The sequence below is a fragment of the Scyliorhinus torazame genome, chromosome 25 (genome assembly GCF_047496885.1).
Source record: "Scyliorhinus torazame isolate Kashiwa2021f chromosome 25, sScyTor2.1, whole genome shotgun sequence".
Lineage (NCBI taxonomy): Eukaryota > Metazoa > Chordata > Chondrichthyes > Carcharhiniformes > Scyliorhinidae > Scyliorhinus > Scyliorhinus torazame.
In genome coordinates, this window is record NC_092731.1 from 17,531,048 (window position 1) to 17,549,190 (window position 18,143).

The 18,143-nt window shown below is 46.5% G+C and overlaps 2 protein-coding genes across 5 annotated transcripts in view; one reads left to right on the forward strand and one right to left on the reverse strand.

Annotated features, from left to right (window-relative positions):
* Positions 1-13,240, reverse strand: part of LOC140402374 (striatin-3-like) — a 59,069-nt gene extending 45,829 nt beyond the window's left edge. Inside the window, exons 1-2 of the mRNA XM_072490113.1 lie at positions 12,958-13,240; positions 935-1,038 (exon numbers count right to left, since the gene is read on the reverse strand). Of these exons, the coding sequence (XP_072346214.1) occupies positions 935-1,038; positions 12,958-13,203 (350 nt within the window). The 5' untranslated portion in view covers positions 13,204-13,240. The remainder of the gene's footprint in view (positions 1-934; positions 1,039-12,957) is intronic.
* Positions 12,722-18,143, forward strand: part of fkrp (fukutin related protein) — a 35,168-nt gene continuing 29,746 nt past the window's right edge. For 2 of the 4 annotated variants that reach the window (XM_072490114.1, XM_072490116.1), the window contains exon 1: positions 12,722-12,792. The gene's annotated coding sequence lies outside the window, so the exon portion shown is untranslated. The remainder of the gene's footprint in view (positions 12,793-18,143) is intronic. The other 2 variants (XM_072490115.1, XM_072490117.1) reach the window with 1 other exon arrangement.

An 18,143-nucleotide genomic window follows, 5' to 3' on the forward strand; every position in this document is an offset into this window, starting at 1 on the left:
TGAATTTTGCAGATGTTCATCTTCCTGACATAGCCAGGGGATTGATTTCCACAAATCCCAATGCTTCCAGCAATTAAGCCCATGCTAAATGTAAATGGCATTTTAAAATTTCCTTCCTTTTTCAATAAGTTGCTTTTAGCACATCTCGAGCAAGTTGGTTTTACAAGATTAAAGAGGGACTTTCACCAGCATCAGCAGCCCTTAAGTACCTCTTACTCTTTACATGAGTGACAGCAGGCTTATTACTATGGGAAGCAACACAGCAGAGACCAATCTTATGGCCACTCAACATCACCCCATGCTTTCCTGTAGGGGAAGGGGGTTACGATTAATCAGAAGCAGGAACTCTGGATGACTTTTTTTTAATGTAAACTAAGAAACCTAGGTTTAATACAGGAAAGAAAACAGTTACGAGCACAAGGAGTTTACCATTGCTTGATTAAAACAAGGTCCCTTCCCTCTTCCCCATAGCATATCCACATACATATTCATTGTATGCAAATTCTACCTTACCGAAGAGGACTCATTAGGACTGAGCTTTTGAAATTTCATTTCATAGCCACATTGTATTTTTTTGAAATTCTCGGTACCCCAACGTAGCTTTTAAAAAAATTTTTAAGTGCCCAATTATTTCCGACCCCCCAATTAAGGGGCAATTTAGCATGGCCAATAGACCTAACTTGCACATCTTTGGGTTGTGGGGGTGAGACCCACACAGACATGGGGAGAATGCACAATCTCCACACGGACAGTGACCCGGGGCCGGGATTGAACCCGGGTCCTCGGCGCCGTGAGGCAGCAGTGCTAACCACTGTGCCACCCTTTAACTTAGCTTTTGATGCAAACTTTAATGCAAGACAAATTACGATTTCCCATCTCAGGCAGCCGCACAGTATTGCTGGGGTAGATCCAGAGTTTGGTTTGCAAGGCTTACCTTTCTTGCTTTAAGGCGTATTCCAGCATCTTAATTCTCCGGACCAGATCCTTCTTGAGGTTCTCCTGACCTTTCCTCTCTCCTTGCAGAAAGGCCACACGTGCCTTTAAATAATAAAAAAGCAGATCCTAATCATTAAATCAGTTCAAGGGCTTGCTGCATTTCAATTTCTGCTGTGGAGCAGGTAGACGTTTTGCACCATTTTGAAGAAGAGCAGGGAAGTTATCCCCAGTGTCCTGGCCAACATTTATCACTCTACGTGCAGAAAATTATTCTTTGGTCACTATCACATTGCTGTGTGTGGGGGAGATTGCTGTGAACAATTTGGCTCCCTCATATCCTCCATTACAACAGTGACTTCAAATGTACTTCACTGAATTCAAAGTGAAGAGCTTTGGGATGTCCTGAAGTTGTGAAAGTTGCATCATAAATAAATGCAAGTGTTTTACTTAATCCAGACCAACTGATTCTCTGTGTGGTATGTTGCCAATCCTGGTTGGAGGACACGCTAAAGGAAAAGCAGGGCATAGGGGAGAAGACAAAATGGAAAGGTCAGTGATAGGGTGGAGGTTAGGAGAGGAATACAATTCTGTTTTGTTGACATCAAAGGTAGCGATAGAGCAAGGGCGGCACGGTGGTGCAGTGGTTAGATCTGCTGCCTCACCACGCTGAGGATCCGGGTTTGATCCCGGACCACTGTCCATGTGGAGTTTGCACATTCTCCCCGTGTTTGCCTGGGTCTCACCCCCACAACCCAAAGATGTGCAGGCTAGGTGGCTTGGCCATGCTAAATTGCCCTTAATTGGAAAAAGAATAATTGGGTACTTTAAATGTTTTTAAAAAGGTAGCTACATATCCCAAATGGAAAGTAGAGGGAGAAAATGTGCGATGGTAGATCTGCATAAAGCCCACCAGCGGCTGGTGAGAGGGTCACAGCTCTGAACATGTTTCCCACCTCTTCCTGCAGTAAAAAGAGCGCTTTTCACGATCTCCAAACATTCCAAAGCAATTCATAGACTATGGGCGCGGTTCTCTGCTCCCGCGCCGGTTGGGAGAATCGCCTGCGTCGCCAAATTTTCCCGCGACACCTTCATGGAAGCGGCCAGACCAGCACAATCGCGTTTTGCGCGCCGCGGTCCAGTGAATCGCCCGAGACAGCCAAAATGGCGATTCACCAGCCTGGATGGGCCGAGCGGCCTGCCCAAAACGGCGGGTTCCCCCCAGCGCCGTCCACACCTGGTCGCTACCGGCGGGAACAGCGCGGGAGCACTGGGGGGGCGGCCTGAGGGGGGATCCTGCACCGGGGGGGCCCTCAAATGGGGTCTGGCCCGCGATCGGTGCCCACCGATCGCCGGGCCAGCCTCTCTGAAGGAGGTCCTCCTTTCTTCCGCAGCCCCGCAAGATCCGTCAGACATCTTCTTGTGGGGCGGACTCGGAGAGGACGGTAACCACGCATGCGCGGGTTGGCGTCGGCCAACCGGCGCATGCGCGGGTGACGCCAGTTATGCGGCGCCGGCCGCGTCATGTAGGCGGCGCAAGGCCTGGCGCGCGTAAATGACGCGGCGCCGCTCCTAGCCCATTATCGGGCCCTGAATCGGTCGGGATAGGGGCCGTTTCGTGCCGTCATGACCCTCGACGGCGTTCACGACGGCGCAAACACTCTGCCTCCATTTCGGAGAATCCCGCCCTATGAGTCAGTGTAGTTCCTGTTGTTGCCAAGTTGTGCACAGCAAGCTTACACACACAGCAATAAGACCATGGCTAAATAATCTGTTTTAGTGATGTCGGTTGATGGATAAATATCAGCCAGGACATGCAGGAGAACTCCTCTGCTCTTCATAGAAATAGTACTAAAGGATTTTATGTCAACCTGAAAGGGAAGACATTGCCTCGTTTTAATCTCTCAGCTGAACGATCCCTCGGACATTGCAATATCCCCTCAGGACCACACAGGAGTGCTGATTCACGAAACAGTGACGCAAGGCACTGCTGACAACCAGGAAACTTCTGGCAGCAAGGAGCACAACCTTTGAACAACGGTCTGGCACCAGGGCCATGCAATGCAAAAGGTGGCATCACCAAACTGAGGCCTATGTTGTTCCAGAACATTTTTGTAAAATGTTATCTTTGAAGAAACTTAACACGTCACAAAGTACTTGGCATCCGAATTACCCCAGGAGTAAAAAAAATAATTTTTTGGAGCTATGTCGGTAAACACGGTGGCCATTCTGCGCCAGCACCATAAAAGCAAGGAGGTGAACGATTAGTTGATTTTTTGGTTATGAGATGGTGTTGGCCAGGGAACCGGCAGAACTCCCTGCTCTTCTTCATATATTACTACCTGAATAGGCAGCTTCAACAGTTCACCTGAAGGGGGCAGCACGGTGGCACAGTGGGTTAGCCCTGATGCCTCACGGCGCCGAGGTCCCAGGTTCAACCCCGGCCCTGGGTCACTGTCCGTATGGAGCTTGCACATTCTCCCCGCGTTTGCATGGGTTTCAGCCCCACAACCCAAAAGATGTGCAGGTTAGGTGGATTGGCCACGTTAAATTGCCCCTCAATTGGAAAAAAAAATGAATTGGGTACTCTAAATTTATTTTTAAAAACAAAAAAAAAAAGTTCACCTGAAGGATGAGCTTGTTAAATCATACAGCATACCTAAGGGATTATGATTACTACAGAAATTGTGAACTCGAGTCTTGGGAGTAGGGGTCCAATAATAATGAGACACGAAAGTGCACTTCTTGAGGGACGCAAAAATAACCGGAACCGAACATTAACAGGATTGTTCAAAACTATAGCTAAATAACAGTCCAGCAGCAATTTAATAACAAATGAAGATTATATTATCCCTTTATTCTCACCCCTTCAATAACATTTTACTTGGTGTTATTTTTATTGATGGCTGCCTCCTGTTATTTAGACCCTCAGATGTTGCCCTGGGCAACTCCTGCTGTTCGTCACTGACTGCCTCTTAGACGAGGCATGGATCAATCTCCAAAATTGTCATTAGAATTTCAGTGAAGTGCAACAAGGGATATGCTGAATTATTTCCACTTGAGCTGTGAAAAGTACTGGCAATATAATTAAATGCAAAGATCTTGACCTCCCAAACTTGGCGGCTGCGCAGAACAAGCATTCTGAGTTTCATAACACTGGAGTCAAGTGCTGAGATATTGCGCAGAGTAGGTTTTCACAATATTAACGTACATTAGCGCAAGAGCATCTTTGTCTAAAATGCATTAATAATGCATTAAATGAACCAATGATAACACGGTGCAACAGTAGTTAAAAATATATTATTCAAATAACGTGCACTCTATCTAATCTAAAGCAGTACAGGGTTGGCTAGAATGGTGCCATTCCACTGGTGCAATTTATAGCGACCAATTTCCCACAAAACGAAATCATTGCTCAGTTTAGTTATTTTCTCTCTCGTCTCCTGAAAACATTAACACTTTCTAGGATATGATTTAATATAGCAGCAGATCTCCAATACCTTTTTATTGTTCTACAATTCACATGGAAATCTAAGCTTTGGCTTAATGGTTGCACACACACCCAAGTGAGTTCCAACCCCAATCTAACGATTTAAGCACATCATTTAGGCCAGCACCCCATTACAATACGCTCAGAAGTACCATTTCTCTTAGTTATTTTGTTAAATTGAGGTCTCTCAGGTGGCTGTTAAAGATCCTATGGCAATTGAGAAGAACAGCAGGGGAGTTTTTCCTGGTATCTTGACCAATATTTATTCCCCAACTACTTCTCCAATCAGAAACAGATTATCTCAACATTTACCTCACTGCTGTTTGTAGGACCTTACTGCACTTCTTTGAATGAAGTGCTGTAGGACATCCTGAAGTAGTGAAAGGGGACATTTAAATACAATTTTGTTAAACAGTTTATGCAAAAGGTTACTTGATTGTACAGAGCCCCATGAGGGAGTCCAAAAAACTCTTAGTGCGTGTTCAAAGGGGCTGGTTTAGCACACTGGGTTAAATCGCTGGCTTTTAAAGCAGACCAAGGCAGGCCAGCAGCACGGTTCGATTCCCGTACTAGCCTCCCCAAAAGGCGCCGGAATGTGGCGACTAAGGGCTTTTCACAGTAACTTCATTGATGACAATAAGCGATTTTAATTTTTTTTCAAACTCTCAGAATTGGTCAGAAATCAGGGCATTTTCTGACCCGGGTTTTCAGGCATTGAAGTCAACTTGCAACCCCACGACCAATCCAGAGCTAAAATCAGCCATCCCAGCACACACTTGAGAATCAGACGTGCAACCTTCTCGGATATCTGGCGTAGCTGTATGCTGTCTTTATCAACTGAGCCAGTGGGACAGCTTCTAAAAGGGTTTATTTTACACTTATTTTCTCTTGGTTCAAAGCTGGCATTAAAGAAGCATGTTACCTATATAGCAAAGCGGTACCTCCATAGCAAATCCCCCCCTCCAGTAACTGTTACTCTAATATAATGGTGCCATTAACAACCATCTGTCATGTAAAGGTGTAAATCTCTGTTGCATATGTCAGGTCCCTTCTCATTTACAAGAATGGACCACTGGCATCCATTATCGTTGGCTACAATCCACAATGTCTGGGATCATTAGTTTAAACCAGTCCGACCTTTGAACAGGAACAATGGCAGACTGTGGGAGTAAAATGTGCAAATGACCAACAAGGCTATTTATTTCAGAGTGATGTTATTTCATATGGTGCTTCTTGAGTGTCCAACAAAGCTGAAGCTTGTATATACATCAGAGGTCAATAAACGCTTTCGATGATGTTACTTGGCTGCTTCTTCAGCCAAGGAATAGGAAGATCTGAACAAGGGGAAAAATATATAAAGTATGATTTAAAAAATAAGCTAACTCCCCTGGTAGCTTATTGGATAAATGAACTGCCTTCATTCCAGCATTGGTAGCAGCTGTCAGATCCTTCATCCTGTTCTTTGGAACTCCGATTCAACTCCCTAGCTGCTTGCTAAAACCTCCTCGCTCCCTTTTCCCAAAAGCGGGTCACTTTCATTATCCCCATTTGTCCTTTCTTCCTCCGGCTCTTCCTCCACTGTAAATTACTGGGGCTGGTTTAGCACAGGGCTAAATCGCTGGCTTTGAAAGCAGACCAAGGCAGGCCAGCAGCACGGTTCAATTCCCATACCAGCCTCCCCGAACAGGCGCCGGAATGTGGCGACTAGGGGCTTTTCACAGTAACTTCATTTGAAGCCTACCTGTGACAATAAACGATTTTCATTTCATTTGATTTCACTTTTGTGACATGTGGCTTCAGATAAGGGCTGCTGTGGAAATGCAGATAATGATGGAAATGAAATGCAAGTTCCAGAATAAAAATTAAAACAAAAGATGCTAGAAGTTCTCCGATGCCTGGGAGTCAACATGGATGGTGCAGTTTATCAGGCACTGGCTGTTTCCCCCCCTCTCGGACCCATGTTTTGGATCCAACCCAGATTGATGAGGTGAAGTGGATGCAAGATCGCTGTACACAAGGCATTTTAATCCAGTTCCTCGTAAAGATGGATCCACAGCGAAAAATATCCTCTTGTGGCAAATTTAACTAGGCCACACAATGGTTAGTGTTGGAAATTTGCATGCAACAGCTCTGCTTCCCAGCAGTGAGTACCTCAACAGTTAAATGAAGGTGTGGTTGAGGAGGGTTACAGAGAGATTTTCTAGTGTTTTATTATTGCCTGTTACTAATATCCCTCACCTTAATGAGAGAGAATAAAACACACGTAAGGAGTAAATGTAAAAGCACACATAGCAATAAATAATTCTGCATGTACAAGTGCACAGCTCCTTTGCAGAACTCAATATTTTTTTTTTTAAATCAGAAAAACACTGTTCAGGTTGCCCATCAGATACTGGAGACCATACATCTCAAGATTGCGTTAAACATAAAATGAGAAAATCATGTTGAGATTTCTCTTTCTTACTGAAGTGAGGGAGGCTCTTTTTAATCAGCTCTTCACACCTCACACACATTTTTTCCTGAGCACCGTGGCAGGAAAACAAATGAGGAATCAAAGCAAAGCCAATGACTAGCTATGGGGCCACAATGCCGATAGCTGGGTTTGTTTTGCTACATTAGTAGGTGGTCTGCTTGGCTGAATGCAATGATGGCACTAACCACAACACACACGGATTTGTATGAGACTGAGTCAATCATGTGTCCCAAAAGTGTTCAGTTGCACCTTTGAGGAGGGAACAGTGGAGGCAAAGATGTCATCCAGGGATTCCACTGCTAATCTCTGTTTGGTGCTTCCAATTGAAAATGTGAATTTAGGGCATGGACAGGCTTGGGATCAATTTCCCCATGGTCAATGCAGACAGCCATTTGAGTGACTCAGGAAGTTGAGGGGAGAAGAAGCAGAGTTGTGAGTGCATGGAATTCCCATAGAACCCTTACAGAGCAGGAGGCCGCCATTCGGCCCATCGAGTCTGCACCGACACTCCAAAAGAGCACTGCACCCAGGCCCGCTCCCCCATCGCATTGATCATGGACAATCCACCTAACCTGCATATCTTTGAACCTTGGGAGGAAACCAGAGCACTCGGAGGAAAACCATGCAGACAGGGGGAGACCATGAAAACTCCACACAATCACCCATGGTCAAAATTGAACCTGGGTCCCTGGCACCGTGAGGCAGCAGTGCTAACCACTTTGCTACCCTGCCGTTCCATTTCGTTAAAACAGTCAACACTCAACTGCAAGGGCAAATAGAAAATTAAATGATCAAGTATGTTTAATACAGGCATCGTTCACATTTGATCACCACACCCATTCTATCTTTTCCCACCAATCGCCCTCTCCACATTCGTCTTTTCTCTTTATGAAGAAGTCAATTCTCCATGCGTAAGCCTAGACAGGGTGTTGACAAGAGTATCCATTGATGAGATGGCTCATATGTGTCTAAACATGCCTTCACCCAACATACTCACAGAGGTGAAGGAGAAGGAATAGTCATCAGAAACAGGAAATCTCGTCAATCTTCTCCTCTGTGACCCAGAAGTACCCAATTGCAGCTACCTTGGCTGAGATCATCTGACTGTGCAGGCCGAAGCCTGAATCTGGCTGCTTCTTGGTTTGCATGTCTGAACACTGGAAGGCAACTCACACACCTTCCCCCACAAGTATCCTTTATTAGTCAATGAAAACCTCTACTTGGCGGAGAAAACACAATTGACATCATGTTTCTTTCTCTGGTTGCCTCGAGTGTTCGGCCTGTTTAGTTTACCTTTCAGTTTGACCAAGGTCATGCCGAATTAAAATTTGAATCTTTGATCACCCACTTCATTAACTTCACCAACTAGTGGTATGCAGGGAATTCCACTGCATTCAGTTTAATTAATTCCACGAGACAGACGGATACAGGAGACAAAGGAGGGAGGGTGTTGTGGAAAGAATATTTAATATCTTTCTCTCTGTCCTTGAGTCGGTTATCATCACAGCTGGAATAGACCATGTCCCTGCAAAGGCCATTTTGAACCTTCCTAACCAGCCCTTGCTCCACCCAAAGTTGAACCATACAAAGCAGGATGTCGGCCAGGTTCAAACCATAGTTGTGCCCAGTTAAGCACCATAGGCTTCAACATCGAAGTGACATTCCTTAACATCGTCACCACACAGTTACAATGAAAAAACAATTACTCCACTGCAGTAACTTTACAGATTGAACTGAATTTAAAAGAAAAGAAAATATATACACCTGAAACCTGCTTGGATAATTCTGTTGATTCTCATCGCACTTAACTGAGCCAAATAAACTAAAAGACTGACCTGTGCCAAGCTAATTGCAGCAGAGAAACTAAAAATGACTTGCTCCCTCTTCCCCAGTCCTACTTTACAACAGTGACTGCAGTATTTTGTTGGCTTCAAGTGCTTTGGGATATCCTGAAGTTATGAAAAGACGTATATAAAGATAAGTCCTTCTTTGCATGATCGACCAGCAAACACTGTCTGAACTCTCAGATAAAGAAAGGCCACTGCTCACTTTAATGAGGGGTGACCATTGTCCATGCAATCATTTCCCAGCAGGTCATATTGTTTTTTTTAAATAATAATAAGGGCAGCATGGTAGCCTTGTGGATAGCACAATTGCTTCACAGCTCCAGGGTCCCAGGTTCGATTCCGGCTTGGGTCACTGTCTGTGCGGAGTCTGCACATCCTCCCAGTGTGTGCGTGGGTTTCCTCCAGGTGCTCCAGTTTCCTCCCACAGTCCAAAGATGTGCAGGTTAGGTGGATTGGCCATGATAAATTGCCCTTAGTGTCCAAAATTGCCCTTAGTGTTGGGTGGGGCTACTGGGTTATGGGGATCGGGTGGAGGTGTTGACCTTGGGTAGGGTGCTCTTTCCAAGAGCCGGTGCAGACTCGATGGGCTGAATGGCCTCCTTCTGCACTGTAAATTCTATGATTAAAAAATTCTATGATAATCTTTATTAGTGTCACAAGTAGGCTTACATTAACACTGCAATGAAGTTACTGCGAAGAGCCCCTAGTCGACACATTCCAGCGCCTGTTCGGGTACACAGAGAGAGAATTCAGAATGTCCAATTCACCTAACAAGCACGGCCTTGGTGATTTGTGGGAGGAAACCGGAGCACCCGGAGGAAACCCACGCAGACACGGGTAGAACGTGCGGACTCCGCACAGACAGTGACCCAAGCCGGAAATCGAACCTGGGATCCTGGCGGTGAAGCCATAGTGCTAACCACTATGCTACCATGCTGCCCATGTTCTTCCATGTGAAGGGGAGAAAATAATTGGCAATGTTTGGAATTTTTAATTAAAAAGCAACTCGAGTGAAATGAATGAACCCGAGTGACACATGATCCCAGAATCTGGACTCCTTGAGCTCGTAGCTGAAAGCCAGGCTGTCATATACCTAAGCTAGGTCTCTCCTTCGAAGGTCAAACTGGTAGCTTTTCACATCAATATTCAAATATCAAGGAAGTAGTCAACAAACCTTCACCATCAACACTCCTTGAATCCACTGATCAGAAACTGAACTACACCAGTCAGATAATGATTTGACCACCACAGGATGAATGGAGGCTTGGTATTCTATGGCAAGTTGCTCGCATCCTGACTTCCAAAAGCATCTCTACCAACTACAAGTCAAGACTGAGATGGGATACTCTCCATTTGTTTGGATGTGTGCAGCTCTAATAATACTGAAGAAACAGGACAGCACACAGACTTGATTAGCATCTCATCCAATAGCTTAAATACCCACTCCGACTACCATTGGTGTAGATTGTAGTGTGTACTGTCCACATGATGTTCTACTAAAGCAACTTGGCAAAGGTTCTCGGCAGTACCTCCCAAACCAGGGACCTCCACCACTTACAAGGACACATGTGGCAAATACATAAAACACTATCGCCTCCAAATCACACACTATTGTGACTTGAGCGTATAATCATCATTCCTTCAATGTCACCAGGTCAAAGTCCAGGAACTCCCTATCCAACAGCATTGTTGCAACACATTTACCATACCGATGCAACAGTTCGGGAACCATCATTTATTTATATAAATTTAGAGTACCCAATTATTTTTTTCCAATTAAGGGGCAATTTAGCCCCTTAATGTGCAAACTCCACACGGACAGTGACCCAGAGCCGTGATCGAACCGGGGCCTCAGCGCCGTGAGGCAGCAGCACTAACTATTGTGCCACCGTGCTGCCTCGGCAACCATCATGACCATCTTCAGGAAAACCAGGAATAGGAAATAAATGCCAGCCTGTCAACAATGTCAATATGCCAACATCGGGATAGATGCAGACCCTGAGCGCCAAGTCCAATTTTTGCAGGAGTTCCAAAAAAAAACAGAGGCTCGGAACATTTGCACCTCTTTCCACGATCCATTCTCAAGATGACGTGGATCTTTATTTGGGATGATTATGGAGTTCCAACAACCACAAGCAACTATTTTGAGATGTAGCACACTGGAGCATTAATGTGGATGGGGATTACGGAGAAATGAAGAGCGGAAATAATCAGAAACAAGACAACCTGGGATAATACCAAATGCTTTCAACTCAATTGTTAGACAGCAATGTAGACAAAGGCTTGACCAGTAGGTCACTGACCTACCATTCCCTCTTCTCCGCCCTTGGAGTACCATAGATAATCCAAACACGTAACCAATTCTCATTTCCTCAGTCAATACATGACCATTTAGTAAACATGCTGTTCTTACTTCAAGCTTGCCATTCAGAAACATTCACTCACTTCTATATGCCTTACTGTATTGGGTACTTTTCCCACATTGACCTCAATTCGAAACAATACTTTCAAGTACATGGTTTTTAGTACTAAATTGAACTGATCTAAAATTCCTAACATACTTATTTGATTTCTATGAAAGTGACTGAAATTGTTCTTTTTTAATTGTAATAGATTGTCCCAAATTTAGGAGTTTGTGTCCCTGTTCAGAACTAGCTCTGGGGCTCTCTAGGAACAAGCATCCCTGTACAGACTAGAGGACGATTAAAGAATGGCTGCAGATCATATTTCAACAACTACAATGCAGCGGGGAACAAAGGACAACCTCAAGTATAAATACCAAGTCAGATTTCGCGGTGGGGAGTCTTCTGTCAAGAAAAATACTCCTGTCGTAACTCGACTAGTCTTATATTTACACATGTTCGGGTCTGACCTTTCATCTACATGTTCGAGGACGCTTTTTTAAAACCAGGTAACAGTAAATTAAAAGGTGCATGACCCTGAGACAACACGAAAGTGGCTTGAAGCTGAACGTAATTTAGCAAATGCAAAATGCCAAGTGAATTTAGCAGCTGACATCTATATTTTTCTCCTGTTTTCTTTTGTTGCACGGCGAGTGCTGGAACCCAATCCACCTTTCCCAGTGAGCTCAGTGAAATAAATGGAGCTCGAGGGATCCTGACAGCTCTCCCCAAATTATACAGATCAATGCAAGGGCCAAATCCTAATGACAGTGCTGCAACTCAGAAACTAAAATCATCGCCATCAGCCTGTTCCATCCAAGTAGGACCCAAACACCTGGGGGGGGGGGGGGGGGGGGGCAGCGATGGAAGACTACCAGCAAGTTTATAGAATCATAGAATTTACAGAGAAGGAGGCCATTCGGCCCAACAACTCTGCACTGGCCCTTGGAAGTAGAATCCCACTGAAGCTGTAAATCACTGCACCTCCTACTAAACCGGGGTAAAAAGATGCACAGGTTCAGGGCGGCACGGCGGCAAACTGGTTAGCACTGCCACCTCAAGGCGCCGAGGACCCAGTTTCGAACCTGGCCCCGGGGGGGGGGGTCACTGTCCACGTGGAGTTGCCACGTTCTCCCCGTGGCTGCGCGTGGGTCTCCCACCACACAACCCTAAAAAAGATGCACAGGGCTAGGTGGATTGGCCACGCTAAATGCCCCCTTAATTGGGGGGGGGGGGGGGGCAGAAAGAATTGGGTATTCTATATTTAGAAGAAAAAAAGGGCACAGGTTCTCAGGAGGAAGCATCGGACATTTGGGGAAAGGCAATTTTTTTGACTTGATCCCGGCTCTGGGTCACCATCCGTGTGGTGGGGTTTGCACATTCTCCCCGTGTGGGTTTCGCTCCCGCAAACCCCCAAAAAGATGCGCAGGGTAGGTGGATTGCCCCTCAATTGGAAAAAAAATGAATTGGGTACTCTAAATTTTTATTTTTATTTTTAAAAAGGTGCTAAAATTCAAATATTCCCGAGCAGGATGATTGTTTTGGTTTTTTTGGGGGGGGGCTCAAGACATGACCACAGACAACCGCCGCCATCTTTAAATCCAAGATGGCGGCCGGCGCTCCGCCGACCCTCCGCGACAATGGAAGGTAAAATCTATTTTTTTTTAAAAGGACCTTGTTTTCTGTCACGGACGAAATTTTCGCGCGGGCTTTTCCACAGATTTCGACGCTAACGAGCGACGGGTGGCTGCGGAGAAAACGGAATGGGGTTCTCTTTTTTTTTTAACCCCTCACACACACACACACACTCACTTGCAGCTCGGCTTTTTCCGCTTCCCAGCGCGCCTTTTCCATCTCGAAGCGCGTCCACTCGTGCTGGATGAAGTGCAAAATGCCGGGCACCGTGTAAGAGTCGGGCTCGCGCGGGTTTTCCGGGGCGGTTTTCTCCAGGCTGGCCGCCAACGGCGGCGGCGGGGTCGCCGCCGGGCAGGGCATGGGGCTGGGGGGACAGGCCGCGCCGCCGGGCGCCGAGGCCATGGCGGCTGGCTGCCCTTCCATCTCGCTGGGCTCGGCTCCGCGCCGCGCGCGCGGCCGCCGCCGCCGCCGCCTCGTCCTGCTGCCAGATAGTGAGCCCGCCGTCCGCCAGATAGGGGCGGCGCATGCGCCCCGGCCCCCAACCGGCGACCGGCAGACTTCCTGCCAAATAGTGCCCGCCACAACATCCTCCCAGCACAACCCCAGTCAGTCAAGAGTCATTCATTGAGAAGAAAGGGTGTGTGTCTGTATGTCTCTTTTTTTAATCATTAAAACTATCTAATTCATTCCCCCCCCCCCCCCCCCCAATTGAGGGGCAGTTTAGCGTACCCTGCTCACCTGTGGGTTGCAAGGGTGATGGGGAGCACGGTGGTTAGCACTGTTGCTTCACAGCGCCAGGGGTCCCGGGTTCGATTCCCCTCTTGGGTCACTGCCTGTGCGGAGTCTGCACGTTCTCCCCGTGTCTGCGTGGGTTTCCTCCCACTAGTCCCGAAAGACGTGCTTGTTGGGTGAATTGGACATTCTGAATTCTCCCTCTGTGTACCCGAACAGGCGCCGGAGTGTGGCGACTAGGGACTTTTCACAGTAACTTCATTGCAGTGTTGGTGCAAGCCTACTTGTGACAATAAAGATTATTATGTGCGGGCAGCACGGTGTCGCAGCGGGTTAGCCCTGCTGCCTCACGGCGCTGAGATCCCGGGTTCGATCCCGGGCCTGGGTCACTGTCCGTGTTGAGTTTGCACATTCTCCCCGTGTTTGTGTGTGTTTCGCCCCCACAACCCAAAAGATGTGCAGGGTAGGCGGATTGGCCACGCTAAATTGCCCCTTATTTGGAAAAAATGAATTAGGTACTCTAAATGTTTTTTAAAATTATTATTATGTGCAAACTTCCGCACCGACATTGACCCAGGGCTGGGATCGAACCCGAGTCCTCGGTGCCTTGAGGCGGCAGTGCTAACCACTGTTTGTGTGTGTGTGCCTTCGACTGAGTGTGTGTGTGCCTTCGACTGATTGCAGGCACCATCTGTACAGACGCGTGACGCTGCCATCTCCTAGTTAATTAACTATTTAAGGGGGAAAGAAACACTGTGGTGTCTTTAGCCTCCGCTGTGGCTCAGTGGGTGGCATTCTCGAGTCTGAAGGTTGTGGGTTCAATCCTGGTTTTGGGCCACTGTCCGTGCGGAGTTTGCACGTTCTCCCTGTGTCCGTGTGGTTCTCTCCCCGCCAACCCAAATGATGTGCAGGGTAGGTGGATTGGTCACTCTTAATTGGTACTCTAAATTTATATTTTTAAAAAACGTAGGTTCGAGATGCGCTCCAAAGATTGAGCGCCAAAAATAGAAAGACTTGGGCTTGCATTTATTTGGTGCTTTTCGCGACTGCCTCAAGCATTTTATAGCCGGCGAAGTACTTTCTGAAGGGCAGTCTCTGTTGCAATGTTGTAATGTAGGAAATGAGGCAGCTAATTTGTGCCCAGCAAGCTGCCACAGCCACCAATGCAAATTTTCTGTTACACTTATGGCTGGGGAAGCAGTTACAGCTCGAAGTCGAGGTTTTAAAAAACATTTAGAGTACCTAATTCATTTTTTTCCAATTAAGGGGCAATTTAGCGTGGCCAATCCGATAATCAGTGTTTGCCATAAAGTAGGGTTGCCAACTCTTCCCACTTGCCTGGGAATCACGCAGGATTGGGAATTGATTTCCTGGGCACTGCTATGAGCAGCCTGGGAGCAAGGTAGACTTTGTGCCCGTGCATTTTTTTTGCTCTCCTCCGGGAAAGATGTCTGGTTCTGAGCACAAAGCCAACAGGAACATTAATAAACTACAAGGGACACGACCTTTCTGCAATAAATACAATACCACTGTCAGCAAGTGTCATGTGATCAGGCACTTTGCAATCAGACATCACAGGATCAGACCTCCCAGTACAGTTGCATAACAACCTTGACCCACAAACAGTCAAAAGTCTCCCACGACTTGTGTTTACCATATTGACAACAGATTGATACAGATTAGCTTAAATAATACAAGTGGCCACTTAACGTCTTCATCACGCGTGTATATATATATTTCAGGAATTGGTTAGCTCAGTTGGCTGGGCGGCTGGTTCGTGATGTGCAGCAAGGCTGGCAGGGCGGGTTAGATTCCCGTACCGGCTGAGGTTATTCACGAAGGCCCCCGCCTTCTCAACCTCCCCCCCTCCCCCCGCCTCGCCTGAGGTATGGTGACCCTCGGGTTACATTGCCACCAAAGGGGAGAGCAGCCTAGGATGGTGGCGACATTTCAGCACAGAATATAGGCCAAGATTTCAATCAAGTCTGCATCACTGCAGCCAGCGAATGGCGCACCAACTCCTGTTTGACGGTGGCTGGGAGACCAGAGATTCGCACCCAATGTCCGTAAATGTTCAACTATAATATAACTTGCAGTTCAATTATAGATAAGAAAATAGAAAACACAAGGGTTGATTTTTGTTGACGTTTGTAATCTTACAATCGTGCCCAGATGTGACCATCGCCAACAAGGCTAGCATTTATTACTTATCCCTTGTTGCCCTTGAGAAGGTGATAAACTCCCTTCTTGAATACAATTTATGGCATTTTAGCCCGGAGGGCTAAAAGACTCCCGTTTATATGGGGGTGGCACGGTGCCGGGGACCCGGGTTCAATTCTAGCCTCAGGTGACTGTGTGGAGTTTGCACGTTCTCCCCGTGTCTGCGTGGATTTCCTCCGGGTGCTCCTCTCTCAGTCCAAAGAGGTGCAGGCTAGGTGGATTGCCCGTGCTGAGTTGCCCCTTAGTGTTCAGGGATGTGCAGGTTAGATGGGGTTGCGGGGATAGGTTGGAGTTAGTGGGCCTAGGTAGGGTGCTCTTTCGGAGGGTCGGTGCAGACCCAACGGGCCGAATGGCCTCCTGCACCGTAGTGATACTATGGATATAGCGTCCTTCTCAAACACAGACATCTCTAAGGTGCAACATAGCCAAAGATATGGAAACAGCAGCCAGGCTGAGCATGCAAGCTCCCACAAACAGTAATGGGATAATGACCAGATCATCTGTTTCAGTGAAATCAAATCAGAAAATGCTGGAAAATCTCAGCAGGTCTGGAGAGAGAGAGAGAGACCGAGTTAATGTGTCTTTGGGACCCATTTTGGACATGTTGGGTTTGAAATGTTAACTCTGTTTCTTTCTCCACAGATGCTGCCAGACCTGCTGAGTTTTTCCAGCGATTTCTCTTTTTATTTCAGATCTCCATCATCTGCAGTATTTTGATTTTATATCTGTTTCGGTGATGTTGGTGTTGAAATAGTGCCTTGGGATTTTGTTTTTAACATCCACCCGAGGGAAGTCGGGGCCTGGGTTTAACGTCTCACCTGAGAGTTGGTTCCTCCAAGTGTAGCCTCCATAGTTCACTGGAGTGTCAGCTTCGATTTTTGCGCTCAAGTCCTGGAGTTAACTTTCTTGCTGTGGGTCTGGTGCCTCATATCGACCTTTCCCAAAAGCCCATAATGAACTAGTTGGGTTTTACTGGCAACTTGCTAGGTTTGTGGTCACCATTATTGATATTAACTATTTTATTCCAGATTTTGTATTCAATTAACTGAATTTAAATTCCCCACTGAACATAGAACATTACAGCGCAGTACAGGCCCTTCGGCCCTCGATGTTGCGCCGACCTGTGAAACCACTTTAAAGCCCATCTACACTATTCCCTTATCGTCCATATGTCTATCCAATGACCCTTTGAATGCCCTTAGTGTTGTCGAGTCCACTACTGTTGCAGGCAGGGCATTCCACGCCCTTACTACTCTCTGAGTAAAGAACCTACCTCTGACATCTGTCCAAATCTATCTCCCCTCAATTTAAAGCTCTGTCCCCTCGTACTAGACATCACCATCCGAGGAAAAAGGCTCTCACTGTCCACCCTATCCAATCCTCTGATCATCTTTTATGCCTCAATTAAGTCACCTCTTAACCTTCTTCTCTTTAACGAAAACAGCCTCCAGTCCCTCAGCCTTCCCTCATAAGATCTTCCCTCCATACCAGGGAACATTCTGGTAAGTCTCCTCTGCACCCTTTCCAATGCTTCCACATCCTTCCTATAATGCTGATGCACAATCAATTACTCTCGAGACAAGGTGAGTGACAACTAATCAGCTTTAATCAGCTAGAACTGTACGCAGCAGCTTCGATACAGAAAGTGAAGGCTGCTGGGACGGCATTGGTTCTTATACCCCACCTCTCAGGGCGGAGCTATGTATGTTAGCCATGGTAGACTCCTAGGTCTAGCCAATGGGCATCCACCTTTCAGGTACTGCAATACCTGGTATTACCACAAATGCGGCGACCAGAATTGCACGCAATACTCCAAATGCGGCCGCACCAGAGTTTTGTACAGCTGCAACATGACCTCATGGCTCCAAAACTCAATCCCTGCTCAATCACTGCTATGGTGGAATTTGAACTCCGGCTGCCTGAATTGTTAGTCCTGGCTTCTGGAACACTAGTCCAGCAGCATAAACACTATGCTGCCATTCCCCTGTAAATATTGACTGAGACACCTATTTTGTCAAATTGTGCTGAGGCCTGCTTTTAACGTCTCATACGAAAGCTAGAACGTCCAATTCTGCAGCTCTCCCCCTCAGGGCTACATTCAATTGAACCCACAACCTTCTGCCCCGAGGCAAAAGTGCTATTCACTGAACCACACCCTTTATTAGATGTAATGGGAACAATTTCACATCCAAAATCATGATCATTAGGAACTGGTTGATGAAAAAGAAAAAAGAGTCTCCTGTCGCAACCCATTGCAAAGTGGACGTGTCAAAGTTGTTCTCTTATATAATTTGCTTGGACAGGAGTGAACTTGGCCAAGGATGAATTAACTCCAAATTGCATTGTTGGTATGTTTGTCCATCACAAAAGCACAGCCAAGATCAGGAATTCACCATAAAAGGAAATTAGTC